We start from the raw sequence: 26,475 nt of genomic DNA on the forward strand, positions 1-26,475 counted from the left end.
TCATCTTGGCTCGAATGCTGCCAAACTGCAAGCCGAGACGTTAGTTATTCCTTGCATGTGACGTTTGTCGAATTTAGGCGCGACAGATCCGCGTCTTTCGCTGGCAGGATGGTGTGCTTCCCTTTCCTCTTCTGTGCCGCGCCGGCAAGTCTGGTCTCTTGTCCTGGGCCTCTAGAAACGGCCGCCTTGTTGTCGTTGGGGGAGCTTCGCTTCGGCTGAGTGACGTGAGGTTGCAGCGGCAGCAAAGAAGTTCCGAACTGGGAATGGCCATTCGACCCCGGGATGTTGTAGCGTAAACGGAATCGAGATGTCCGCGTCTAAATCGTTTTCCCCCCACGGACGGTCGGCCCCATGGGTTACACCGACCGGGTCTGCGTCCGGTATCAGGAACCTGCCTCTCTGTCCCTCTCTCGAGGTAAACAAAATTGCACAAGGGAACTTCCAAACAAGCTCGACCAGGCGCGGATCGCGGGGGCAGAAAATCACACCACTCGAGCCCACCCCATGCAGATTGATTAGATTGCGTTGCAGCCCCCCCATCTCGATCTGGACCTTCGGGGGGGTCCTCCACATGGCGTAGGATTGGTGCCTTGGGTAGCTTCAGTAAGCTCTTCGTAAACGGCGAGCTTGTCGGTCATAGGACCAGAGTCGAGGGAACCTGCAGACGCGAAGGTGGTTTCGTTCCAAGGAAGCTGCCCTGAAAATGGCTCTCTGACGATCCTCCGAGTCGATCCCGAGCTGCCCGTCGTGGGCCGCGTCCCGCCTCGTCGCGACAAACAGCAGAGCAAGCAGGTTGATAGAGAAACTCCAAACGAGGTCCCAGTTTTCGTCCGCACGATCTTCTGAACTGGCCGATCACAGTGGGATCCTCTACTGTCGTATGCCGGTAGCCAGCAAGCGATGGCACGCTGCGTCTCATTTTTTGCGGGCTCGTATTCCGGCGGGCAGACGGTCCAGGCTCGGCCGAGAAGGTGGTTAATTGCGACAACCACCAACGGGCTCGTCTGGTCTCCGCCCACCGGCAGTGAGGGTATCCACTCCGCTGGCCGGGGCCGTTGATGGCAGAGTGCGTTGTGTCGATGTCATTTGTGGACTTGCTGTGACGACAGACGGGCAGACCCTTCAAGGTCGCAAAGAAGGTTTGTGAAAGTGCCTGCATGAAGCACACAACTAGGTTCCACGTTTTTCCGGGGCGGGGGAAGACCAGGACTGCATGATATCCCGTCCGGACTTGCACATTCGACGACGGAGCCATCACGGGTGTGAGGGGGCGGAACGTTGTAGCTTGTGGTCGAGGCTGGTTGATGTGCAAGGCGCTGTCCAAGTTTCCTGTTTGAGAGGTCAACGGCCAGGTTCAACCCGTGGTCGGACAAGGACATGGCTTTCTCACGGCGCCGCCTGCATGACCTTCTCAACGGGGAAGGAGGCGTTTTCATGTGTCAATCAACGGCCTGCGGTGTAGGCGTGTGGATCTGGAGGGCCGGTCGTGATGGGAGGATTCGCGCGGCGAACCCTGGTGGTTGATGCAACTCAAGACGGCTGTACGTTGAGAGATTTTCACGTCTCTTGCATCCGGTCTCGATGCATTCGTCCCTGACGCATTCGGAAGGTTACCGGCGATGTGTCGACGAGGGAAGGGCGAGAAATTGTCTCAAGGAGGGAGGGTTGGGCAACGGTGGCCCAAGGAGGTCTGTCAAGATATTTAAAGTCATGAGGGACCGCCGACGTTGGATGACTCTACCCGGACCACAGGAGCATTTACTCCCTCGAATCAGTGAGGATTTGGAATAGTCGACATCATCATTTGGAATTCATTTGGAATTTATCCCTGCCCCGTTGCTCTTTTGTTGCTATTTTAGTAGCCACGCAGCCAGCAGACATGCAGAACCAAGTGGCCAAAGACTCGGCATCAACTCCGGTTGGGCCGCCTCCCCTCTCCTTCACCCAAGGACCACGAATCACAGCAGACTATCCCACCGTCACCGCCGCCTTCTATCATCATGCAGAGACTCAGCCTGATGTCACTGCAGGCCGCGACCTGTCGGCACCCCAGATTCGAGAGATCACATACGGCGAGCTCGCTCGTCGGGCCAACCAGCTCTCCAGGAAACTGACCAAGCTCGGCGTCAGACCCGGAGATCGTGTCCCGCTTGTCGTAAAGCGAGGCATTGACATGTTGGTTGGCATCGTTGCGATCCTGTCTTGTGGAGCGCAGTATGTGCCCCTCGATGGGGGTGTGGTTCCCGACTCGACGCTCCGCTTCGTCCTCGAGCAGGCCGGAGGCAAGCACGTCCTCTGCCTCAACTCGACAAAACACCGCTTCGAGACCCTCGGGGTCCCTTGTGAGACTTTGGTAATTGACGAAGAGCGGGAGAAGGATCCCGAGCATGCGCAAATCCTGCCCTATCAGGACTTAGCTGAGACACACCACGGCTGCTATGTGATCTACACTTCAGGTACGCGATCTGGCCAGCTGCCAATTAGACACCATGGTACGATTACTGACGAATTGTCTTTACAGGAACTACGGGTACTCCGAAAGGGGTGGACGTCACCCACAAGAACGTGACTAACCTGGTGTGCCTGTCGCCCGGGAATCTGGGTATCTCGGCCGGTACAAGAGTGGGCCAGGTACTGAATATCAGTTTCGACATGGGTAAGTTGCCAAAAAGAAAGCCCGTCTCACAAAAAACAACTTTGCTGATTAGTTTGAAAGCGGCGTGGGAGATGCTAGGTTGCCTCTGCAACGGCGGAACCCTGGTTCTTCGAGGCTCAAAATGGGAACCCTGCATCCGAGAGGTACGAAGAAAAACGCCACAGATTTCTCTCACAAAGATCAGCGCAACTGACTCGAGCTTATCCCCAGATCCAAGTTCTGATCTGCACACCCAGCATCTTGGCCAAGTACGATCCCCGGGAATATTCCAACATCCGGGTTGCTGCGACCGCCGGCGAACCTAGTTCCCAGAGGTAAGTCAAACGCCACAATATTTTATCTTATTCAGAATTCGCTGATTAGATTTTGGCTCTAGACTTGCCGATCTTTGGGGAGCTCACGCAAAGTACTACAACTGCTGTGGCCCTACCGAGACGACGATTGTCAACACCATGCACCTCCACCAACCAGGACAGACCTTAACCATTGGCAAGCCAACCCCCAACAACACCGTCTATGTTCTCGATGATGAGGGCAACTCTCTCGGGGTCGGCGAGCCCGGCGTTATGTGGGCCGGTGGCCATGGCATCTCTCGGGGATATGTGTCCCTCCCTGAGAAAACGGCTGAGAGATACAAGCTTGATCCCTTCGCCAATGACGGGTGAGTACCTAGTAGTTTTGTTGCTAGCGTTGGCTACATTGCTGACCATTCGGAACAGATCCATGATGTACAACACCGGCGATCTTGGACGATGGAGGCAAGACGGGTCGATCGACATCCTCGGAAGAGTCGACGACCAGATCAAGATCAAGGTACGCAAAACTCGTGTCATCTTCTCGTCTTACATCCTCGCTAACAGCACCTGTACAGGGTTTCCGAGTCGAACTCGATGGAGTCACCTCTTCAATCAACTCATGCCCCGTCGTCTCAAGGGCAACTGCCCTCCTAATCGACAACGAGATCCACGGCTTCGTGGCCCCTAAGGACTGCGACCTCGACACCATCCAGGTCCACGTCCGCGCCCGTCAGCCCTACTACGCGGTCCCGACAAAATTCCACTTCCTCGATGCCTTGCCCCTTACTTCAAACGGTAAGGTGGATAAGCGGGCGCTCAAGGACATGGTCACCGAGGACACCATCGACAAGAAGGAACCCAACGTCACCGTCAGAGAGACCAGCTCCAAGGAGTCGCTGTCCGTGGACAGCCAGTCCACCACCGCCGACGAGAAGTCCCAGTCGTCCTCGTCTAGCTTCACCGAGATCGACGAGAAGCTCGACCTCGACCGCGAAATTCCCGAAAAGACCTTGGATCGCCCCTACCGCGGCTTCGTCCATCGCATCGCCATCGTCTACCGCCGCCTGTTCACTATTGTTGGGCTCTTCAACATTGGCGCCGTCATCGCTCTCATCTTCGCCGGCTTCACCAGAGACTGGCTCGGTACCCTCACGGCCATCAACCTCCTCGTCGCCGTCTTGGCGCGCCAGGACTTCGTCATCAATGCTATGTACACCATCACCTGCAACGTCCCCAAGTCCTGGCCTCTCAGCATTAGGAAGCGATGCGCAAAGATCTTCCATTTCGGAGGCGTCCACTCGGGCGCGGCTGTCTCTGCGGGTGCTTGGCTGCTCGCGTCAAACATCAGCTCTGAGGTTTGCCAGCTGACTGAGTGCCCCAACTGGGGTCACCAATCCATCGCCTCAAAGGTCATCTCTTGGCTACTCACCGGGTTGTTCACCATTACCATCGCCCTAGCCTGGCCCGGATTCAGAAAGAAGCACCACGACATGTTCGAGAAGACCCACCGCTTCGTCGGATGGACTATGCTCGGCCTCTTCTGGGCGCAAATCGTGCTCGCTGCCAACGACGGCAAGGTCTCATCCATGTCTCTCGGCGAAGCCTGTGTCCGCACCCCCGGCTTCTGGATGCTTGCCTTGGCAACCCTCAGCATCGCGTCATCCTGGTTCTTCCTTCGCAAGGTTCCTGTCGACGCCGAGGTCCTCTCCAACCACGCCGTCAGACTGCACTTTGACTACACCGTCCCTGTCAACGGCAGCTTCGCCCGCCTCTCCATGAGACCACTGCTCGAGTGGCACTCATTCGCAACCATCCCAGCTCCCAGGTCCGTGGGAGGGCGCCCCAAGGGATTCTCGCTGGTCGTGTCCAACGCAGGCGACTGGACCAAGAATGCCATCCAGAAGCCCCCCACGCACATCTGGGTGCGCGGTGTTCCGACCTGTGGAGTCATGCGCATCGCCACCTGCTTCAACCGCATCGTCGTCATCGCTACCGGCTCCGGTATTGGTCCTCTCCTCGGCCATATCCAGGAGCAGAGCTGTGCGACCCAGCTCATCTGGTCCACGCCAAAGCCCGAGCAGACTTTTGGAAAGGAGCTGCTCGACAATATCAAGGAGAAGATCCCCAACGCGGTCATTCACGACACCAAGGTCTCTGGCCGCCCTGACCTGGTCAAGATGGGATACAACCTGGCGAAGAGCTTTGAGGCGGAGGCTGTGATCATTATTGCGAACGAGAAGATCACCAAGAAGGTGGTCTACGGTCTCGAGACCCGAGGAGTTCCTGCCTACGGTGCCATTTGGGACTCTTGAGTGAATTCGGATTGGGGTGGAAGCTATGTATGTAGTGAAAAGCGATAAGAGGAGGGACTGGTTTCATTTCATTTCATTAGTATGGTGTCCGGAGTTTCAGGAGTTTGGTCTTAACCTTTGGTTTCACTAGTTCACATGTCACGGCCTTTGCACCTAGTTCTCGAATTCACAGTCTGTTCTCTTTTGGAAACCTAGCCTTTCTAGACCCTTGCCTACTTCCCGTTTCAACAACACCTGATTTTGAACAATTGAGAAGGCTGCCTGACAAACTTTGCTGAGCCCACTACTATACAACATCAAACAACACTGAACCTCATCACTTGGCTACCTTGGCCTTCCCAAAGTCCAACTTTTCCCAACTCATGAGGCAACCGCTGACCAGGGCAACGATCCCGCAGGCCACAATGAGATACTGATTATTGGCGATCACGTCTGCGACGTCACTGACAGCTGCACCTACAACCCGCGGGTCAGCATCACTCCAGATCTTGGAGTCAAGTCCCGCCAGTGCCTCTCGGATGTCATGGTCGCTGAAACCCAACCCATCGAGCGAGTCTTTCAGCTTGTCGAAACCGATATTCTGGAAGATGCAACCGGCCAGGGCCAATGTCACCGAGACACCCGCGAGCTGGAACATGATGAAGAGCGCAGTAGCATCCAGTCGTCTGTGGGAAGGCACGCTTTGCGCCATGACTGATACTCCCGTCTGCCACATGCAACCAACACCTGCCCCGATGAGACTGCTCACGCCCATCACGCGGCTCTCCGAGGTCGTGGCTGTGATCTGGGCTTGGAGGGCGCCTCCAATGATGGTCAGGGCGCCGCCAACAACGTAGAAAGGCGCATATCTCCCGATGACGGGGATCATGCCCGCCATGACGATGGTGAAGAAGATGAAGGTGAAGATGAATGGTAGAAGCCTGACAGCTGCGTCGACGGGATCGAAGCCCTTGGTAAAGGCGAAGAACAAAGGAGTATAGTAGAGGGCGATCCCGTAGCTGCCTCCGACGGCATATGTGGCGAGGCAGACGAGGATGACGGCTCGGTTCTTGAGGAGATCGGCGGAGATGTTGCGGTGTGTCTTGTCGGTGAGCAAGCAGAACTTCTGCTGCAAGGCATAGGCGAGGTAAATAACGCCGACGAATACCCAAGCGATGATGGCTGAGTGCGATGACCATTCCCATTTGGAGCCGCTGAAGATGAGGGCCGAGCATAATAAGATAAAAGAAGCTACGTGGAGGATTACACCTGTCCAGTCGACAACGCGCAAGCCCTCGATGACGGGCAAGGCGCCGGGTGCGTGCATGTTGGGCAGGGCCAGGAGGTTGCAGACCATGATAATTGCCAGCATGGGGAGGTTGATATACATGGCCTATGTGAACTTATTAGATATTTTGCAGTAGTTCTCCGTGTTAAGAAATACTGACCCATCTCCATGTAGCCTTGTGGTTCTCGGCGAAGGCACCGCCGATGACGGGACCCAGCGTGAGACCGATGGCCCAGGACACAGCTAAGAGACCTTGGGTCCGTGGAAGCTCAGTTGGGGTGGTCAACGTCATGTTGATGATGATACTCCTGTGGGGGAAAGTTTAGTATCTGCTCTCGAGTGAAGTGACGGACTGAAAACGCACAGTTGGTACAGCCCGGCTCCTCCGATACCCTGTATCGCACGGCCGATGATCACTGTGTTGATGTTCGGAGCTGCGCCTGAAACTGTAGAACCGACGAAGAAGATGAGGGAGTATCCGAGAACCTGGTACCTCAGGTTCCCAAGGACGACAATCTTGCGGGCGAGAGGGACGGTTGCGACGTTCATAGCTGTGTAAGCTATGGCAACCCATGACAGGAGATGGACCTGGCCGAATGCCTCGTAGATCGGGGGCTGAATGTTCGCTGTGTTACTGACATCGTAGCCTGCCCGAGGAGCGATCTGTGTCAATTTTGTACGAAGCCTTTTAGCCATGAATGGAGATAATACTGACCAAGAAGCAGCCCAACCAAACAGAATGCGCCCTGAATACACGGCCATCGCCACGCTGGCCAACCTTCTCTGGGATGATTGCCTCCTGAAGTAACGCTTTCCACGTCTTTAGCTTCGGGTGCGACACTGCCAACGTGGGTGCTCGCACGCTCCGTGTCGTCGACAGGGTCTGGCGAAGGCTTCCGTTCCGTCTCCATGATAAAGCAGAATAGACAAGAGGAAGGCTTTGATAGATATGAATACCAAACCCGAGGAAGCAAAACGTGCTTTGAAGGTTGTAGGTTGAAGACGAGCGTGGCACAAGAAATCTTCAAGTTGAGTGTCTACACAAGACAGATATACCAAATCCGCTGCCGTCGAAGACGCGGGAGGCGTCGCATTGTTATCTGTGATGAATGGGGGCGGGCGGTTCGATCCTCACATTTCACCAGCACCAACAGATTGTCGACATGCAGTTTGCTGCCCTCCGCCCCCAGTCGAGCCACAGCCGCACACCCCCATGTTCCTGCGAAGCAACCAACGGCGGACGCACATTGCAACGCTGTGTCTTAAAAATAAAGACATTTAACGGGGCGAACCGAAAAAGCCGACGGCAGCGGCAGAGACCGTTTGTCGCCGCAAACTCGCCCTCAAATGCTACATTGGGGCCGTTGGCCGCGTGAAGCACCAACAGGACGTTGCATGTGGCGCCAACAAACCCATTCAGCACCACGGCCGGACCAACGTACGTGACGACCGCCCCCAGTACGCCCGTAAGGAAGGACGGAACACTGTGACTGCGCCGCAATCTGCGATGATTATCGCGACAAACAGAGCACCAATACGGATGTTGCACGCTGAGAAGTTTGATAAAGCTCGGGGTTATTGATCGAATTCGTCGATATTGCCGGAGTGTGTGTTCCGCGACAGCATCCGGCAGACCGACACGTAGTTCGAGCCAATCTCGACGTGCGGAATCTTCAGCCTGGGCGTTTCACAGACAAATGAGCTTGTTTGTGTCGTTGACTACGTATGATAAGCTTACGCACGGGAAGGGGTTGCAGGTGGCAGACGTCTGGGATGGTAAGCTTACCGAAGGAGGAAGTCTCGTTGCCCAGAGAGAGCGATACAAGTAAGATTGCTGCATCAGTGACCAGGATTCGATTGGGCCTGCAAAGTACAACACAGCAAATCGGGCAAAAACGCCATGCACGGTGATGATTTGGCTTGTTGCCGAGACCATTGAGGCTCAAGCAGCATTCCTACCCGAAGCTGTCAGATGTTCCAGATAATACCTCAGGTGTGGCGCGGATAGCTCCTGACGTGATAATCGCACGTTGTCTGAATATGATCTAAATATTCGGTTATGGTGGAGGACGTGTATCGCCTGCATCCTTCAGAGATCACTTGACACAGAGCTTGTAGTCGAGACCGTTACCTGAGACTCAGATAATCTACAGCGATTGGAACTGATCTTGTGCCATGCTACGTATTGAACCTGGCGTAAACTGTTAACAGGTCTTGCGCTGAATATATGTGTCCAACGACTGTAACATGTCACAGACCGTGAAATGCCGAGAAACAGCAGAAAACCTTCAGTACAAATACATCTCAATGTCCAACTCTGCGACAAAGTCTTCCGCCAACTTTAGTCCACAAACCCCAGGTTGCATTGTAGACCTCTGCCAAACCTCGATGACGATGTCCCATGCCAGTCTGATTTCGTGGTCTCCCCATTTCCTGACCACTTCCGAGAAGAGATCTCGCGAAAGAGACCGAGCAACAGTGTCCTGCTTGGTGGACAGGCACACTATGAAGAGGGGGTACATAAGTGCAGCAGCTAGGTGTGGCACACCAGGGAACGAGTCACCCTTCGAGTCGATGACAGCTTGGCAGGCAGCCAATGCCTTCATCTCAAGAAGCTCGTCGCCAAACCCCGCCGCTGCACTACTCTCCTCATTCTCTGTCGCAGGCCGTAAAGCTCTACAATGGAGTATTGCCGTAGTACGGAACGCTTCCCACAAGTGAATTTGGACCAGTTCACGGCATAGCTCTCCAGGCCAGTTGCGAAGTCTCTGTTCAGCGTCAGGAGAGTCCATATTGCAGATGAGGTCTAGAAGAGAGTACGGCAGGCCACAGGTTTCTTGGACTCCCGTCAAATGCCGCTGAGCGAAGTATGCGGGCCATATCTTCAGCGACTCCGTGCTCCGGTTTAATGTGAAATGTGGAACATCAAGAAGTGCGATGACTTCGATCAGATGACCGACTAGTGGCGGTTGAGCTGTTGTCTCTAGAAGCTTTCGCTGCTGTAACACGGTATGAAGTCCTTTGAGTAAGGTAGTCCACTTGTAGAGCCCATTTATCTGACCATGCAATCGTTAGACTCTGTCATAAGTAGAGGAGAATTCATCGAAACTTACGCTAACACTACATAAGAGGACTCCCGTTGCAAGAATTTCGTCTCGACGAAGGTTGTCTGGGGATTGAAGGTCATTGATGTAACCCGAAATACCAAGCTGCAGATATACTGGCATGAGATGCCTGTATTCGTTTGTCAGGCTCGCCTGATATGCTGCGTAGGTATTGCAGAGCGAAGTCGAAGTCTTTCTCATGGGTAGAATATCTGACTTCATGAGTCCTCCGTCGCCAGATCTTCCGGTCAAAGTCAGATATCCACTTTTGCAGACTATGAAAGTTAGCAGCCCGTCAAAAGTTCCATTGCACGACACTGACATACATTGATCAACCAGAAGCTCTGTTATCTTGTCGTCAACTCCTGTATTGAAACTCTTCCCAGAGTGGCCGCTTTTTTCGTCGGAGTTGGTTGTAGAAGGGCTTTGGCGGCCCTCGCATGATGTAGTATCCGAATCACAACTCCCAGCGGTCGTATGCGCGCTCTCCTCCAACTGCTTTCGTTCCTGTGCGACCTTTCGACTCAAGCTCTGCGGGCGGACTGGCTTGAGGATGATTCCATGTTTGGAAACGATTGTATTTGACGAGCCCCAGGTCAATCGAGTATCATAACCTTCACACTGGAGGTTCGCATGTACGCAACGGTTACAGCTCGGCTTAACCTCGTCGCATTTTTTATGACGCCTCTTACAGGTCCAACACCTAGAGTGCATCAGTCCTTGAAGCTTGAAGGTCATGCCACATTACCTAGTGGCCAGAGACACGGCCGAAAAGGAGGAGATGGTAGCTGTCTCCACTTTCGTGAGGAACAAGAGGCCTTGACGTGCAGAGATAAGACGCTGCTAGGACGAGGAGAACATGGTCTTACCCTCTTCGGGACCTGGAAGCAGGAACAGTGACTTCAGGCGCAGGTCCAGGGTTAAGTGAAGAATTACTAGCCATGGTTGATGCTTTCAAGACGACCTACCCTATACCTTCGGTTGCGAACGTGAGAGTATCAGATTGGGTTATCTTCATTTCTAGGTGTGCTATTTTGCGGGGTGATGATCGGCCTTCGGTCGCTCAAAGTCTTGCGGGGTACCTTGTTGTTCGCGGCATGCGGTACACTCGGGCTCCGGGAGACGAGACTCCACGTTGACCATATTTAAATAGCCCTGGCTCCTCTAAGATTGACGGATTTGATATCGCAAGCGTTTAGACTCTTGATTCTCAGTTTTGTTCTCGATGGCGGCGTTGATGCTGCTCAAGCTTAACTTACACTGTTGTAGCCCTTGTCTTTATCCACTACAGGTGACCTTCACTTCGGGGCCTCTTAGACGGCACCCTCTCCGCCTATACAGCACCTCAAAATCCCAAGCCCCTCAGTGCGTCTCGGTGAGCCTTTGATTTCTTATATAATCAACAGAAAGAAACAGAAGTCCAGCTCCCAAAGGCCATCTAGAAGTGCCCTTCTCAGCGAGAGGGTCTTAGCTAGAAGGAGGCCCCAGGGGTGCCGTTTAGCGGGAGAGGGGTGCCGACTAGGAGGCCAACCCTCGAGCCCCTGAGATCACACAGTCGTTCCATGAAAGACGCTCAGTTTCCATGAAGGGATGCAGAGCATGGTAAAATATGGTCTCCAACATCCCTTAATAGATGGCTATTGTGTCTCTCTCATTGACGCGAAACGCGGCCGCAGGCGCGTCCAGGGCCACCAAAAAGCATTTAAATTAAAGGGCCCACTCAAACTCAGCCACGTCCGAAGTTTGCCTGAGATGGCTGCCGATTACTTCACATCTTCTTTCGACCACATCCGTCATCGTCACATCTGGCGGGCTTAGACTGATCTCGCCTGTCCATGTACGGTGCATCATTGACGTAGATCCGCTAATAATCCAAGGGTATCTAAATTTCGAAACGCTCATGAGATTCGAGCTGCAGACGCTGACAGTAACCACAGCCCCCTAGAAGCCGAGGTCACAACACACACTTTGCGTCCCTGCCATCACGACGTCGAGCGCGCCATCGCCAGAATGGCCATGGCGAAAGCTCCCCAACTTGTGCCGGAAATATGGCTCGAGATATCCCGACATCTCGATAACCGATCCGAGATCGCAGCCCTCGCCCAGGTCAACAAATTCCTTCATAGTATCTTCCAAGCTGAACTTTACCGTCCCGCTGTTGCAGAGAAGGCCCCTGAGATCACCGTTGTCGCCGCCGCCGCTGGCAACTTGGAAACCCTCCAAGTTGCAGCAAAGTTCGGCGCAGACCTCGACAATTTCTATCCGTTAAAGCCCGCACGCTCGGTGAAAGACATAATGTACCCAGCCCCTCCCGGCTGGGGCACGCCTCTTCACCTTGCTGCTTACCATGGCCATTACAATGCTGTGAAATGGCTGATCTCGCAAGAGGTGAGTCTCAATGCCGCTGGCAGGTTTCTCTGTGCCTGTAAGCCTTTGGGGTGCAGCATACCTAGGTCGGAGTTCGACGGGCGCAGCAGAGAGTCCGAATACCCTGCTTGGACGCCTCTTCATCATGCTATTTGCGGTGGACACACTTCAGTCGCCAAACTCCTGCTTTCCGCTGGAGCTAGTGATAAGCTCATCGTACCAGTCGGATCGAAGTTTTACCTAAAGAACTGCGACTGCGACAATGGCGAGGCAGACGAAGATGAATCAGTCATAGATGATTCTAGCGATTATGCGGACCATCCTTTCCTCGGTCAATCTGGGCACCAGATAAAGGATCGTCACCCTTTTGGCTTTTTCATCACAGACATCCACCCAATTCATACCGCAGCGGCATCTGGCAACATACCTCTGGTTTCATACTTGATACGCGAAAAGGACGTGGACGTTGACAGACTAGACGACAATCATGCGACACCGCTATACCACGCAATTGCGGCAAAGCAGGCTTCCTTGGTTTTGTACTTGCTTGATCTTGATTTTGGGGTCGACATAGCCAAACCGCGGCAACTCCGTGTGGACAGAGACTTTTTCGTGTCACACCACAATGCCCTCGACTTTGCCCTCGCTCATGACGTAGGAAGTTGCCGTGTCATTTTAAACCGCGGAGAAGCAACGTGGATCGAGAACATCGACGATGAGGGTCTTTCTCACTATAAATCAACTCTGAGGACTTCGCTTGCAGAATTCACTATGCAGCTGAGGCACCCAGAGAATGTCTTCACATTGAGGAGCTATATTGACCGTGGTGATGAGGATATCCCGCGCATCTTCACCTCAATGTTGCCCACATTCTGTCAGGCCACGCTGGACGACGTCCATATGTGCGGATTGGGGGATGGATGGTTACGATTCTTCCGTGCCGAAATGCAGCTGTCATTCCTCATTGCCTGCATTGCGATAGAGATACACGACGAAGACTTGGGGGTATTCCGAGAGGCGGGAAGCTTCCTTGAGAACGGAGGCTTCGGTATGGACAGCCTTTTGCCGAGGGAACACCTGTTTCAATTGATGCAGCTTTGTGCGCAGGTTGAACACAATGCTTTGCCACAAGAGCTGCATCCCGACAGTGACCATGTTGACACCTTGTCGCAATGCCCTATCGGTACCCTTGCGCTGGTGTTTATGATGGCAACACGGCCTTGGTTGGACATGGAGTACACGGCGCGTAGGGTTTCCATGCTGCTGAGCGATGGCGCAAAGGTGACACTGGATGACCGTAGGCTTCTCGCGTGCTCACCCATGGTTCTACTGCTCAACCGAATGATGGACGACCCGTTCTTCACGTTTCGGTCGCTTTCCACAGATCCTTCTTGCGTCGGCTTGGTCTGTGGACTTGGAGAGGCCGGCGGGTGGATTCCCATTACGAACGGAACCGCTGAAGACTTGGGCCCTGTAATCGATGAGCTAATCGATACCTTACCTGAAGCAGAAGGGAGGTGGCTTTTCGAAGAGACGGAGAGTTCCATGCCTGATACAACTCAAAAGTTGTTTCTGGCAGCTTTGGAGAGGAAAGGACGACGACATCGGTCCTCATCTACAACATAATTATGCCATAATGTTCTACGAGGGAGTGTTCCCCGCCTATTTTATACCAGTAGATAGCACAAAACTTCCTTCAATCGGCAAAGACAGAAATGAAATATCTCTGCGAGAATTGCTAATGATGGTTTTTCCACGTGGCAGCTGTGACCGGGGAACTTAACCATCATAGGAAGTTGAGTACAAGCTTCTTGTATCCATCGACACTTTCCAACAGTTCATCGATCATGACATGCTCGTCCTTCCCATGAGCGACCAAAATTGTACCCGGTCCGTAGAGCACCTTCTTATGCGACCCTTTGAGTCTCGGAACATCTGTTCCGTAACTAACTGGCGCGGACTCGAACCCGTCAAAGTCGAAGTCTAGCAGAGTTTCGGGGTATTCAAATTTGAAGTCAACTTCAACTCCCGGAAATTCTTGCACCACACTCGCAATCTGTTTCTTGATCTGGGGTAAATCGGCAGCTACCCGAACCGCACAGAGGGCCTTCGCCTCCGCAGCAACAACATTATAACCGGCTCCGCCTTCGATCTTGCCCATATTGAAGGTCGAGGGACCGAGGAGATCTGAAACGGGCCAATCTGATGTTTCCAGTTTGCTCATGGCTTTGATCAATAGCGAGATGGCGTTGCTTCCTAGATGAGGGTAGCCCGAGTGACTACATAGAGTGTAAGAACCAGCCTTTTAACGCACTCTTTTACGATGTTTGTCAACAATGAAACTTACCAAGCCTTGCCGGTCGCCGTCAACTCGAACACAACATGACCCTTGTGGCCTGTTCCGAGCTTTCCCTCAGTAGGTTCTCCGAAGATGCCAGCCTCCCAAGTCAAGCCCATATCGTTGGCAGCGATCATCCCGGGGCCTCCCTTCTCTTCGCCCACGACGAATAGGAAACTGATATCCCCATCTTTGATCTTTCCTTCCTTTCGAAGGTCTTCGACTGCCAGGACTTGAGCGGCCATCGGGCCCTTGTCGTCACAAGCTCCACGACCTCTTACTATTCCTGCGTCTAAGTCGATTGATAGCGGGATGTGGGGCGGTACGGTGTCCATGTGACAGGTTAGCAGGATGCGCGCCTCCCGCTTAGCGCCCAAATATGCATAGACATTGTGTCGTGTTGAGCCCGGTGCAATGGCAATTCTCTCAACCGTATACCCAAGAACTTTCATGTAGTCTTCCAAAAATATGCCAACTTCAAGCTCTTCGTCGCTGGTGCTTTCGACTGACATGAGCTGTGACAGTAACTCCACAACCGGAGGAAGCTCCTTTGAGCTCGTCATCTTGAATATGAGAGTCGTCAGTATTGATGAAAAGAACAGTAAACTGCAGACTTTTGCAGCTCATTAGACGCCAATAAGCTGGCTTGAACGTGATGATTCTTTTGTTGCTTCATCCGACCGGTGCTGGTTGCCGTAGGCGGACCGGAATTGGGCCCAGCAGAAGTCCCCGCACCGGCAGCGATACCGATTGCCGATCTCGGCCTATGTGCCGAGTGTCCAAGGCCGCCATCCTAGCTATCGGCACCTGACCAGATTACAGCATCACTGACAACGATAGGCACATGGAAAATGCCCCCAGCGTTAACGTTCCGGCTGGTGACATAAGGCCGGGAGCTAATCCGAGTTGCTTGGTAGGTACGAGCAGAGCACACAGTATCATTCCACAAACCCTGCAACTATGGGGAGCATAGCATCTCAAAAGGCAAGCAAGCCCACCATTCTGCTCGTCGAATCGAGCGTTCGAGGTGCCGAAACAGAACAGTGGGATCGCATACGATCAAGCTTTAATATCATTAAATACGACTGTCAAGATGAGGAAGCATTTTGCTCTCGTCTTGCTCCAGGTGGACCTTACTCAGCCATCGACGCCATTGTCCGGGTAGGATGGTTGAAAGCTGGGCAATTCGCAACCCATCAACTCTTCCGAGGACCCGCTGTCGCCAAATATCCACCATCGCTCAAACTCATTTGCTGCAGCGGTCATGGCTATGATGCCGCTGACATTCCTGCCCTCACAGCAAAGGGCATCACCTACGCCAACTGTCCGGATACGTGCACCGAGGCCGTGGCTAATACGGCACTGCACCTCATCTTGAACTCATTCCGATACTTCACTCTCGCAGAGCATCTTGCACGAAATAATCGATGGATTGAGAGCCGTCGTATTGGCACTATGGCCGTAGATCCTGCGGGCAAGACTCTGGGCATCGTCGGCATGGGCGACATTGGTATTGCCATTGCTCGTAAAGCCGCCTTGGCATTGGATATGAAGGTAAACACAAACTAATAGGAAGCATTGCCATCAAGAACATTGGCTAATGCCTCCCAGATTCACTATCATAATCGGAAACCACGAGAGGATCTCCAAAGAATTGGTACCGAGGCTGTCTACCATGAATCTCTTGAGTCACTCTTGAGAGTCTCGGACTGCATCTGCCTAGCATGTCCACTAACACCCGAAACAAAGCACATGTTGTCTACAAGCCGATTCGGCATCATGAAGCAAGAAGGGGTTCGTATCGTAAATATTGCGCGTGGCGGCCTTATTGACGAGGATGCATTACTGGAGGCAATGAAATCAGGGCGTGTGATTGGCTTGGGTCTTGATGTTCATGCGGCCGAGCCCACGGTGAACCCAAAGCTAAAGGAGAACTACGACACGACACTGTTGCCCCACATTGGTGTTTGCTCCGGAACGAGTTGGAACAACTTTGACAAGATCACGCTCACGAACCTTGAAGAGTGGTTCTTCGGCGACAAGACCAAGGTGACTGCGGTAAATAAAGTCTGAATACCATATAAATATAGAGATGGAACGTAGTTTCGTGAGTTGAAAAATCATGAGAGCTCCTCAACTCCAAAGACCGCGTACATATTAGATGTCATTCGTCGTTCTGATATCCCAAGCCAAAGAAGAAACGCCAATTTCATCATTCGTAATGTCAAAAGCACTCGGACTCCACTCTGAGTATGGCTGGCCCAGGAAGTCTTGAATAAAGGGATCATCGAAGGGAGCTCTACCGACCGAGGAGACCTCAGCTGTGGGGCTTGTTGTGGTCGAGGGTGTCTGGCCAGTCTGCGATCTGTTGGGATCGCCCTTTCGCCGACTTGATGTCGGGGCAACGTGCGCGGCGAAGGTACCAGCAGCTGTCATGTACCCTTGTTTGGGACCTGTAACCTGGCAGCTGCTAGTGGCATACTTGCACTCAAGGTCCTCCTTGAGTGTCGCTAGTCGGTCGCGAAGTTCGGAGGCTGGGAGATTACCGTCATCGGCCATGGACTGCAGCAGCGTGCACGCTAAGTCGACGGAGTTACGGTCGCCATCGTTCGGGTTTAGAATGTTTGAGAGAATGAGTATGATGGTGGATGAGAAGATGAAGTGAGCGTCGAAGTATCCGAAGGTTGCGATGGCCCCGTCCACCCAGAGCTGCTTCAGGAGTCGATTGGATGCTCTGGCAGCATATATACAGGCCTCTCCCAAGGCAATTGTCATTGGTGGCAGCACCTTGGTAGACTCTGATGACGGCGATGATGGAGTTTGAGATTGGCGCATGTAGTATTTGAAGAGAAAGAGGAGGATAGGTCTCGTTGTCAATACCACGCACTGGAAAGTCGTCAGTATTCAGCGTTATCCTCGACTTTAATCGTAACATACTTGGTTGAAGTGAAGTCGCAAGGAAGCGACTGCTCTTGTGCTGTACGAGGGGGTTCTGCTGTGGTCGAGCGCCAATTCAGGAGGCAGTGTCGCATCCCATTCCTTCAGACTTGTGAGAATCCTGTGAACATTGCTCACGAATGTCTTCTCGTGGGGTGAATGGATTTTGTAAGTGTGATCTAGCAGCAGACCAGTGATGCGGGCCAATCTGATATTGGCGATGAGTTGACCTGCGTCCACGAACTCCTCCTGCTCCTCAGGAGAAAGTCCGTCGGATGAGGGAAATGGCGCATCGATATCTTCATCTTTGATCATCACCGGATGGCCCAGCTTTGCACTGCATAGACGATCGAAGGTGTATACGGTCCACCAAACACGCCGCCGATTCTCGATCTCAACTGGGGGCGTTTTTGGGTCATACGTGATGTTTCTGTGAAGACCCATAGTGACACTCAGTCGTAGCGCAATGCCCGCATATGTGTATGCCGTGTTCTGTCTGTTCAAAGCATGCGAATAAAAGCACTGCTATCATGTCAGATCCCTTGAAACCAGGGCCATTTCAATCGGCGACTCACCATCAAAAGCAGAGTCTCGATGTACTCTATGTTGGGTTCCTCGTACAACTCCTCAAATAGTGACACTGATTGCAAGAAGAATTTCGCCCCTGGCACTTCTCGCTGACTAGTCGACTTTTTGAGATATAGCTCACCGAGGGCAAAGACCGCAAAGAGCCGACAGAGGAACATGGTGTCCGGAGTTTGCTCCGTTGCGGGGCCGTATAGCCGATCCACTCTCTGAGAGAAAGACTTCTTCTTCAGCAAGTGGTAATCACTTCCGATAAACCTCAAGACAACTTGGACGAGGAGATTGGCGTAAGTGTAGTTCGGCAGTTTGTAGTCGGTCTTGATGGCGCGTTGAAGCGTTGGATGTTTGAAGACTTTGACGTTCCTTGGTGGTGTAGGGCCATCGTGCCATAAGATGTTGGCGAAGGCAGTAAATGCGGCAGCGCCGACATAAACTGGCCGTGGCGCCGCAGGATCACATATCCGTTGTTCAATCACAGGATGAACCACTTCAGCGGTGGAGATCTCTTCTTCCTCTTCCTCCTCTTTTTCCTCGTGAGCTTCTGTGTTGACCACGATCTGGTCCGACACCTGGCTAGCTGACGGACTAGCCTGAGACGGTAGTGATGTCTTCCGCTTGAGCTCCTCATTCTCATCTTGGAGTTGTTTTATGTAGCTGCAAATTATGAGCTTAATTCTTCAAAATTCTTTCAATGTTATAGCTTACCTTTCCAAGACTGAGATCTTTCTCTCGCGGACTGGATAAAGACAAGCAGCGATATCATTGGATCTGTCACAGGCCCTGCACGGAGTGCCTCCGGTGCACTTGATCTTCTGAGCGTGGCATCGTTGGCAAGCTACAACGCTGCGTTTCAGCCGTTTTGAAGCACGCAATCCCGAGGACTCACTAGGCGATGCCATGACTCCGATCTAGCATAGCTTTTCGACAACATTGAACAGCGAAATGCAGAGAACCCGGCGTGGAGACTACTGTTGGAGTGGATCTGGTATTTAGATCCGCATCCTTACCCCAGTTGTTGCGGGGGAACGAACCATGATAAGGAGCGACAGCTGCTATTGGAAGAAAGTGCCGGGCCTATCTCCCCTGTATCTACCCCTATCATCGCTAACGCGCGCCATGGGCTGTTTATCGTTAGTCCATGCAACCCAATCTTCGGGCTTGGTTTCTTTCCTAAAGATGACAGCTTGAAAGCAATACACTGTTGGGGGTTCTTGTGAAAACTTTCGTATTAAAGGCATTGCTAATTATTTGAAAGCGTCTAAACGAACATCAAGCTTGACAAACAATAGCTTGTGATCAGAGCGTGTACTTGTAGTACACATCGAAGTCTCCCTTCTCGGGGATGCTCGGCAGAGGAGACCCCTCTTCCTCCGCCTTCCTGATTCTCTTCGCGCGCCTCTTGTTTACAATGTGCATTCCTATCATGAGAGCGGCAACACACGCCAATGCAACTGCCGCGAGACCCATAGCGATAGACAATCCTCGGATATATCGAGGCTTGTCCGAGCTGACGAAGATTTGACCCACTGCAACTCCAGCAGTGTTGCCAAGGGTCAGGGCACCACCAACCATCGTGGCTCTCTTGAAGTGCTGTGCGGCGTTGTCGCTGAGCCACTGTTGAACCAATTAGCACCTGTTGATGTTCAACGCAGGATTTCCACTTACCATCAGACTCATTCCTGTTGTAGGGTAAATTCCCATCACGGCGACTATTCGGTTAAGTTAGCAAGGTTCGGTGCATTTAGAAGTTTTAAGCACTGGAAAACGCACCAAAGCAGGCAAAATATCTGACGCCTAAGTTATCAACGGAGATCAGCAATGCGTATCCGATGATAAGGCAGACAAGAGGGCCACCGATCCAATATCCGCGATTCCCAGTCTTGTCGGACATGTAGGCTGTGAAGAGGAAAGTGAGAAGGCCCCAGACGTAGATGGGAACAGTCATCAGGTTGGCAGTAACCGAGGTGTAGCCTAGGCCATTGACGATAGCGGGAAGGAATGTCGTGAAACCGTAAAGAGAGATGTCGACAGCGAACTGGAAGATCCAGCTGTTGATATGATTAGCTTTGTGTATGGGAAGTTTCAAGTTCTACTGCAGACGTACTGGAGATGGAACTTGGGATCGATCAAGCCATCAATGACAGCCTTCCAACTGAATTCTTCGTCAATACCGAAGGACGGCTCTAATTCGTAGCGAAGTTTCATCATTTCCTTCTCCTCGGGCGTCAGGAACCAAGCGTCCTTTGGTGTGGCAGGGAAGAACAGCCAGAAGAGCGGAGCGATGACGATAGTCATGCATCCTTCGACGATGAAGAGGGCTCTCCATGTCGAGAAGTACGTTCCGGTTCGGATTTGAGTCAGTGCATATGCGAAAATGCCACCGAAGGCGCTGGCAATTGCACTGAAAGCAAAGATGATAGACGATCTAAAATAATGATGAGCCAAATGAACATCAGCACATTCGGTGCAACCAACCTCTTGCCCCTTTCAGACTTCTTGTACACCATTCCAATGTAAACATTGATGCAAGGAATGAGACCAGCTTCAAAGAAGCCAATAAGCATACGACAGGCGTAGAGTCCTTGCCAGTTATGGACGAAGCCTGTGCCTAAGCAAACGATACCCCTAAAGATCGCTCTTGTTAGTCGCATGGTTCTAGAATGGATGTGAATACAACCTACCAAGCAAGACAACAGAAGGTGAGCAAATGCTTGGGGCCAATGATCTTGAGCAGAATAGCAACGGGCCCCTCGAATGGCACGTATGTAGCGTAGAGAAGGGTGACAGCAGTGCCATATTGGTTGCCGGTCAAACCAAGGTCTGCTGGGAGGCCGGCGATCTGCGCGTTTCCAATGTTGCTCCTGTTGTCAATCTGTTAGCTATTTGCGGATCCGTATGTAGTAGTTGATGGCCGACTTGCCTGTCAAGGTTGGCCAACATGTACAGGATTCCGAGGCCGCCGATCGCCCAGATCTACAGGTAAGTAAGTCAGCATGGACACACTCAACGAGACACGGATCTCCTTACGTCGAACTTTCGCATCATCTTAGCCTCCTTGACCGGGTCGATATAGGCGGAAACCTCATGTCCCTCACTAACATCGTTACCCTGGCCATCCTGGCTGCTGCCGGTCTTGATGTCGAGTTGCTTGTCTGCACTCATTGTGGTAATCCAGTCCTGCAGCCGACCAAAGATGGAAACTGGCGTCGCATCGTCAGGAAGCCGAAGTCGGCATTTACTGTAGATATATCTCTATTCACAACTCAACAACAGGTCTGAAGAACTATCATCCCCCCTAGTTGGCGGGCGCGCCACGGCAATCCTCATATCTGTTGATGCCTGTTTATCGCCCTACACGCTAGGGTGGCGCGGATGATAAGGCTCACTTGGCGCAGGGTCGCCGGGGTAGCTCATCCGATCCTTATCAGCTGTTATCAGATTCGATCGGCACTTCATTTGACAAACCGACTTAGCTTCGATAAGCCGGCAAACATTGCCGATCGAGTATCGGCACAATTATCCTGAAGCCGAGTTGAAGTTGACTTATATCGAATATAGGACCAAAGGCAGGAGAATTGAGTCCAGGATGCTGGTTGAGCAGGTGCTGTCAAGCTCAACACTATTGAACAACTTTGAACATGCCTTCAGCTATCTCCGAAGAGGGAGTTCGCATTGCGATAGACAGAGGCGGTACCTTTTGCGATTTGTGAGTTCATCCCTGAAACGCAGCCAACAACACTGTAGTTTGGGAGAACCGCAATCAACTAACACGCAACTTGTTTTAGCTGGGCAAGAATTCCGGGTCACAAGGAAGACCTCGTTTTCAAGCTTTTGTCTGTATGTCCAGATGAATATGAGGATGCTCCTACCGAGGGCATCAGACGCATCTTGGAAACTGCCACAGGATCGTCTATCCCTAAGGGAACCCAACTAGACTTGGCACCGGTTGAGAGCATACGCATGGGAACAACTGTCGCCACAAACGCATTACTCGAACGCAAGGGCGAGAGAGTTGCCTTGCTGATTACGAAAGGATTCGGAGACCTTCTCATTATCGGGAACCAGGCCCGACCACGGTTGTTCGATTTAGCTGTGAAGAAACTGGATCGCCTATATGAGAAAGTTGTGGAAGTTGATGAGAGAATCACCGTCGAAGGCTCTTCGGAAGATCCGGATTCCCCCGTTATCGATATAGCTTCAGACCCAAGTATTTTCACTGGAGTCAATGGTGAAGTACTAAGATGCATCAAGAAGCCGGACGCAGACGCCGTCAAGAGGGACTTGCAGGCCGTCTGGGATGAGGGCTATCGCAGCTTGGCCATCGCGCTGATGCATTCTTACAACTTTCCGGACCACGAACTACAGATCGGCGAGATCGCTAAAGAGATGGGCTTCAAGGTCTCATTATCCTCTCAACTTCAAGCGATGATCAATATCGTTCCTCGTGCTCAATCCGCCACCGCCGACGCATACTTGTCACCTATCACGGAGAACTATCTGGGCAGCTTCCGAAAGGGCTTCAAGGGAGAGCTGATGAATGAGGACGGAAACAAACTTTTGCTTTCTCAATCGCATGGCGGTCTAGTCAAATTCAGCGACTTCACCGGTCTTCGCGCCATTCTTTCCGGCCCCGCTGGCGGTGTCATTGGATATGCGAAGACCTGCTACGATGCAAAGGAGGGAACCCCGGTTCTTGGGTTTGACATGGGAGGGACCAGCACTGACGTCTCCCGTTATGGAGGAACACTTGAGCATGTCTTCGAAAGCACCGTTGCCGAGGTCCCTATCCAATGTCCCCAGCTGGATGTCAACACTGTTGCTGCCGGTGGTGGATCCATCTTGGAGTGGAACGGTGGTCTCTTCAAAGTCGGCCCTGACTCCGCCGGCGCATATCCGGGCCCGGCGTGTTACGGAAACGGGGGCCCGCTGACGATCTCGGATGCCAACTGCTTCCTTGGTAGGATTCTGCCGGAGTATTTTCCCCGCAAACTTCATGTCGACACCGTTCGAGAGAAGTTCCTCGCGCTCACGGACCAGGTCAACCGGGACAAGCATGGCAGCGACAAGCTCACGCCGGAGGAAGTTGCGATGGGCTTCATTCAGGTTGCTAACGCCACGATGGCGAGACCAATCCGAACTTTGAGCGAAGGGAGAGGTTTCGAGGCGTCAGCGCACAATCTTGCCTGCTTCGGCGGCGCAGGAGGCCAACACGCCGTTGCCATTGCCCGAGATCTCGGCATTCATCGCGTGCTGATTCACCGACTATCCAGTATTCTGTCAGCGTTTGGTATGGCACTTGCTGATATCGTCGTTGAGCGCCAAGAGCCGGAAGCCGTGACGTATGGCCCGGAAGCTCAGGAGCGATTGACTCAGCGTTTTGCGTCCGTCTCTTCGCAAGGGACAAAGGACCTTGAGCTTCAGGGCATTCCGGCTCATCGAGTGTCTCATGAGAAATTCCTCAACATGAGGTACCGGGGCAGCGATACAGCTCTGATGATTCCCGAACCAGAGGATGGAGACTTCGCCGCAGCGTTTGTCACCCGCCATCATAGGGAGTTTGGTTTCAGCCAGGAGAGGGATATTCTGGTTGACGATGTCCGAGTCCGCAGTGTCGGAAAGGCTATGGAGCTTCCCTTATCGAACCCTTTCGAACAGATGGCTGGCTCAGACCAGTTCCCTTACGCCGATGCAACCAATGCGAAGACTCAGAGGATATACTTCGAGAAGTTGGGCTGGACGAATGCGCCTGTTTTCCACATTGACAACTTGCCTAAGCTGAGCAAAGTTCAGGGTCCTGCAGTGATTTTTGACGCGACTCAGACGATTATCTTGGATGAAGACAGCCACGCCGTCGTACTGGACTCACATTTGGTCATTGACCTGTTCAGCCGAGAAGAGAAAACGACGTCAACGGACGAGGTTGACCCGATCAAGTTGTCTGTGTTTGGTCATCGTCTCATGTCAATTGCAGAGCAGGTACGTCACCGTCACGGAAAGCAACTGGAAGGAAATTTCTAACAACATGCAGATGGGGCGAACTCTTCAAAAGACCTCAATCTCCACGAACATCAAGGAGCGACTCGATTACTCTTGCGCAATCTTCTCAGCATCCGGTGGACTCGTTGCTAACGCACCTCATATTCCCGGTCATCTTGGCTCCATGAGCACGGCGATCAGGTATCAGGCGGAGAAATACGGCAAAGATGGCCTGAAGCCCGGAGATGTCATTCTCTCTAACCACCCTTGTGCCGGAGGAACGCATCTGCCAGATCTCACTGTCATTACGCCGGTATTCGACGACAACGACAACCCGACAAGAATTATGTTCTTTGTGGCAAACAGAGGTTTGATCTATGGGCTTCGTTCGTATGAGGCAATTGCTAACTCTTGACAGGTCATCACGCTGACATCGGAGGCATCCTTGCCGGTTCAATGCCTCCCAACTCAACAGAGCTGTGGCAAGAAGGTGCCGCTATTGAGTCCTTCAAGATGGTCGACAGAGGAGTTTTCAACGAGGAGGGCTTGGTGGAAGAGCTATATGTCAAGCCTGCTCAGTACCCAGGCTGCAGTGGAACTAGGACGTTGCGAGACAACATCGCCGACCTGAAGGCCTCAGTCGCTGCTAACAATCGGGGTATCTACCTGATTCAGGATCTCGTCCGACAATACTCGTGGCCGGTAGTAGAGTTTTACATGGAAGCTATTCAGAAGAATGCTGAGGAGAGCGTCCGGGCCTTGCTGAAGACCTTCAGCCGCCGGTTCCGCGGAAATCCCCTGAAGGCAGTTGACTACCTGGATGATGGAACCGCGCTGGCTCTGCGAGTGACCATCAATGGAGAAGATGGATCCGCCAAATTTGACTTCACGGGAACCGGACCGGAGGCGTTGAACAACCTGGTGAGTCTGCGCTGTAAGGATGTTTGGCGGCAAAGGCTGACTTGATTTCGCAGAACACACCCTCGGCTGTGATGTACTCTGGCATAATCTACTGCATGCGCTGCATGATCTCTTCAGATATCCCTCTGAACCAAGGATGTTTGGCGCCTATCGAGATCTACTGTCCACCAAACACCCTCTTGTCACCTAGTCTCAAGGCTGCAACCGTTGGATCCAACGTCGAAACCTCTCAACGCATCGTCGACCTCATCTTCAAGGCATTCCGCGCTGCAGCTGCCAGCCAAGGTACCTGCAATAACTTGACATTTGGCTACGGCGGCACGAATAAGGATGGGCAAGTCACCAAGGGCTTCGGATACTACGAGACGATTGCTGGCGGTGCTGGTGCAGGTCCTCAATGGGAAGGCCAGTCGGGTGTTCACACCAACGTCACGAACACACGCATCACCGACCCAGAGGTGCTTGAGAAGCGCTACCCCGTGCTGTTGCACGAGTTCTCTATCCGCAAGGGAAGTGGTGGCCTCGGTCGAAGACGTGGTGGTGACGGATGTGTGCGTGATATCGAGTTCCGCAGGCCAATGCAAGTAAGCATCCTGTCGGAGCGCCGTGTCATCGCGCCATATGGTATGGCTGGTGGCGAGGAAGGTCAAAGGGGAGTCAACCTTTGGATTCGAAAGGATGATACCGACAACACCGTGAGAACAATCAGCTTGGGTGGAAAGGCGACGGTGATGATGAATCCTGGTGATCGCATCATCGTGCAGACACCAGGCGGTGGAGGTTATGGACCCAGTGAGGATGTGGTGGAAGAATTCATCCCTGAAGATGAGGGAAAGGTGGAAGGCACGAAGGCCAATGGGGTCAATGGGTTTTCCCACATTTCACGGGCGAGCGGCAGTGTAGCCAACAGAGAGTCCGCCGCTGCATCTAACTGAAGACGTAGACCAAAACAAAATCAGTTATAGAGTCAAGCACAATTATCACACATGTAAACAGCCGCATGTCGGTGAGATGAAACTGTTTCAATTATGAAGCCCCACAAGCGGGGTTTTGTCGATTGACGTGCAGTACGTTGATGGCTGAACTGCTTCCAAGATACGCAAGGCGCAAGCTGTTACAACTTCAGGGGCAGTGGAGTCTTCCTTGACAAGACTCCTTCAAACACGACCATCACAGCAGAACCAGCCGACAATCACTTCCTCTCCCAAACCTTGACGCCTCCCACGTTGAATACGTGCATCTGGTTTCTATCCCAGAAACCATCCTCATCGGCCGCAATCTTTGCGGCAGCCTCCGGCTCGGACAGGATGGCGCCAAACTTCTGCCACGCAGCCTCATCCTCGAACTCGATGGTCACAATGACGTCGTATTTCATCTCCTTGTTGTTTCCGAAAAGGACAATGGGCTGATCATCTGCCCCGCCGTGTTGGGGGTAGTACCTGGTGTGCTTCAGGGGCATCGCGTTGCCACACAACTCCTCCACCAGAACTAAGTGTTGCTCGTATCGTCTCTCAAACTCGTTGTGCGAAATACCGTCTTTCCGGCAAGCGAGAACCATGCTGGTGAAAACCATGTTGATGGGACTTCAAGTGAGGATGTTTAAGGAGATTGAGGATCTTGAATATTATTTCGAAGACTTGCTTCTAGATTGATTTAGAGCTGTGATGAAAGTTGGGCTGGCGATGGTGGGATTTATTGCCGAACCTAGAGGTTCCT

The 26,475-nt window shown here is 52.6% G+C and overlaps 10 protein-coding genes across 10 annotated transcripts; 4 read left to right on the forward strand and 6 right to left on the reverse strand.

Annotated features, from left to right (window-relative positions):
- Positions 1 to 1,879: 1,879 nt before the first annotated feature.
- GCG54_00010833 (Linear gramicidin synthase subunit D) lies at positions 1,880 to 5,264 on the forward strand (the record flags this gene model as incomplete). Its single annotated transcript, XM_045410746.1, has 7 exons — positions 1,880 to 2,456; positions 2,522 to 2,656; positions 2,717 to 2,799; positions 2,867 to 2,970; positions 3,033 to 3,317; positions 3,376 to 3,469; positions 3,528 to 5,264. 7 exons carry the CDS (start codon positions 1,880 to 1,882, stop codon positions 5,262 to 5,264), a joined length of 3,015 nt encoding a protein of 1,004 aa, XP_045260311.1.
- A 316-nt stretch (positions 5,265 to 5,580) lies between these two features.
- GCG54_00010834 (Efflux pump DEP3) lies at positions 5,581 to 7,442 on the reverse strand (the record flags this gene model as incomplete). The annotated part of the gene is made up of 4 exons (XM_045410747.1): positions 5,581 to 6,636; positions 6,692 to 6,839; positions 6,896 to 7,178; positions 7,247 to 7,442. 4 exons carry the CDS (start codon positions 7,440 to 7,442, stop codon positions 5,581 to 5,583), a joined length of 1,683 nt encoding a protein of 560 aa, XP_045260312.1.
- A 1,377-nt stretch (positions 7,443 to 8,819) lies between these two features.
- Positions 8,820 to 9,323, reverse strand: GCG54_00010835 (uncharacterized protein; the record flags this gene model as incomplete). The annotated part of the gene is made up of 1 exon (XM_045410748.1): positions 8,820 to 9,323. One exon carries the CDS (start codon positions 9,321 to 9,323, stop codon positions 8,820 to 8,822), a length of 504 nt encoding a protein of 167 aa, XP_045260313.1.
- A 2,322-nt stretch (positions 9,324 to 11,645) lies between these two features.
- On the forward strand, positions 11,646 to 13,628 carry GCG54_00010836 (uncharacterized protein; the record flags this gene model as incomplete). Its single annotated transcript, XM_045410749.1, has 2 exons — positions 11,646 to 12,023; positions 12,096 to 13,628. The coding sequence occupies 2 exons, from the start codon at positions 11,646 to 11,648 to the stop codon at positions 13,626 to 13,628; spliced, it is 1,911 nt and encodes a 636-aa protein (XP_045260314.1).
- Positions 13,629 to 13,788: 160 nt separating this feature from the next.
- On the reverse strand, positions 13,789 to 14,903 carry GCG54_00010837 (Peptidase M20 domain-containing protein; the record flags this gene model as incomplete). The annotated part of the gene is made up of 2 exons (XM_045410750.1): positions 13,789 to 14,281; positions 14,350 to 14,903. The coding sequence occupies 2 exons, from the start codon at positions 14,901 to 14,903 to the stop codon at positions 13,789 to 13,791; spliced, it is 1,047 nt and encodes a 348-aa protein (XP_045260315.1).
- A 530-nt stretch (positions 14,904 to 15,433) lies between these two features.
- On the forward strand, positions 15,434 to 16,413 carry GCG54_00010838 (Glyoxylate reductase; the record flags this gene model as incomplete). The annotated part of the gene is made up of 3 exons (XM_045410751.1): positions 15,434 to 15,501; positions 15,600 to 15,894; positions 15,952 to 16,413. 3 exons carry the CDS (start codon positions 15,434 to 15,436, stop codon positions 16,411 to 16,413), a joined length of 825 nt encoding a protein of 274 aa, XP_045260316.1.
- Positions 16,414 to 16,497: 84 nt separating this feature from the next.
- Positions 16,498 to 18,761, reverse strand: GCG54_00010839 (putative transcriptional regulatory protein C3C7.04; the record flags this gene model as incomplete). The annotated part of the gene is made up of 4 exons (XM_045410752.1): positions 16,498 to 17,226; positions 17,278 to 17,769; positions 17,853 to 18,516; positions 18,568 to 18,761. 4 exons carry the CDS (start codon positions 18,759 to 18,761, stop codon positions 16,498 to 16,500), a joined length of 2,079 nt encoding a protein of 692 aa, XP_045260317.1.
- A 397-nt stretch (positions 18,762 to 19,158) lies between these two features.
- On the reverse strand, positions 19,159 to 21,024 carry GCG54_00010840 (putative transporter C11D3.18C; the record flags this gene model as incomplete). Its single annotated transcript, XM_045410753.1, has 8 exons — positions 19,159 to 19,476; positions 19,528 to 19,571; positions 19,633 to 19,910; positions 19,967 to 20,287; positions 20,338 to 20,487; positions 20,544 to 20,734; positions 20,779 to 20,835; positions 20,890 to 21,024. 8 exons carry the CDS (start codon positions 21,022 to 21,024, stop codon positions 19,159 to 19,161), a joined length of 1,494 nt encoding a protein of 497 aa, XP_045260318.1.
- Positions 21,025 to 21,500: 476 nt separating this feature from the next.
- GCG54_00010841 (uncharacterized protein) lies at positions 21,501 to 25,694 on the forward strand (the record flags this gene model as incomplete). The annotated part of the gene is made up of 5 exons (XM_045410754.1): positions 21,501 to 21,568; positions 21,648 to 23,838; positions 23,891 to 24,206; positions 24,257 to 24,759; positions 24,813 to 25,694. 5 exons carry the CDS (start codon positions 21,501 to 21,503, stop codon positions 25,692 to 25,694), a joined length of 3,960 nt encoding a protein of 1,319 aa, XP_045260319.1.
- Positions 25,695 to 25,951: 257 nt separating this feature from the next.
- On the reverse strand, positions 25,952 to 26,332 carry GCG54_00010842 (uncharacterized protein; the record flags this gene model as incomplete). The annotated part of the gene is made up of 1 exon (XM_045410755.1): positions 25,952 to 26,332. One exon carries the CDS (start codon positions 26,330 to 26,332, stop codon positions 25,952 to 25,954), a length of 381 nt encoding a protein of 126 aa, XP_045260320.1.
- Positions 26,333 to 26,475: the final 143 nt, after the last annotated feature.

Source organism: Colletotrichum gloeosporioides (genome assembly GCF_011800055.1).
Source record: "Colletotrichum gloeosporioides strain Lc1 chromosome Unknown consensus_69, whole genome shotgun sequence".
NCBI lineage: Eukaryota > Fungi > Ascomycota > Sordariomycetes > Glomerellales > Glomerellaceae > Colletotrichum > Colletotrichum gloeosporioides.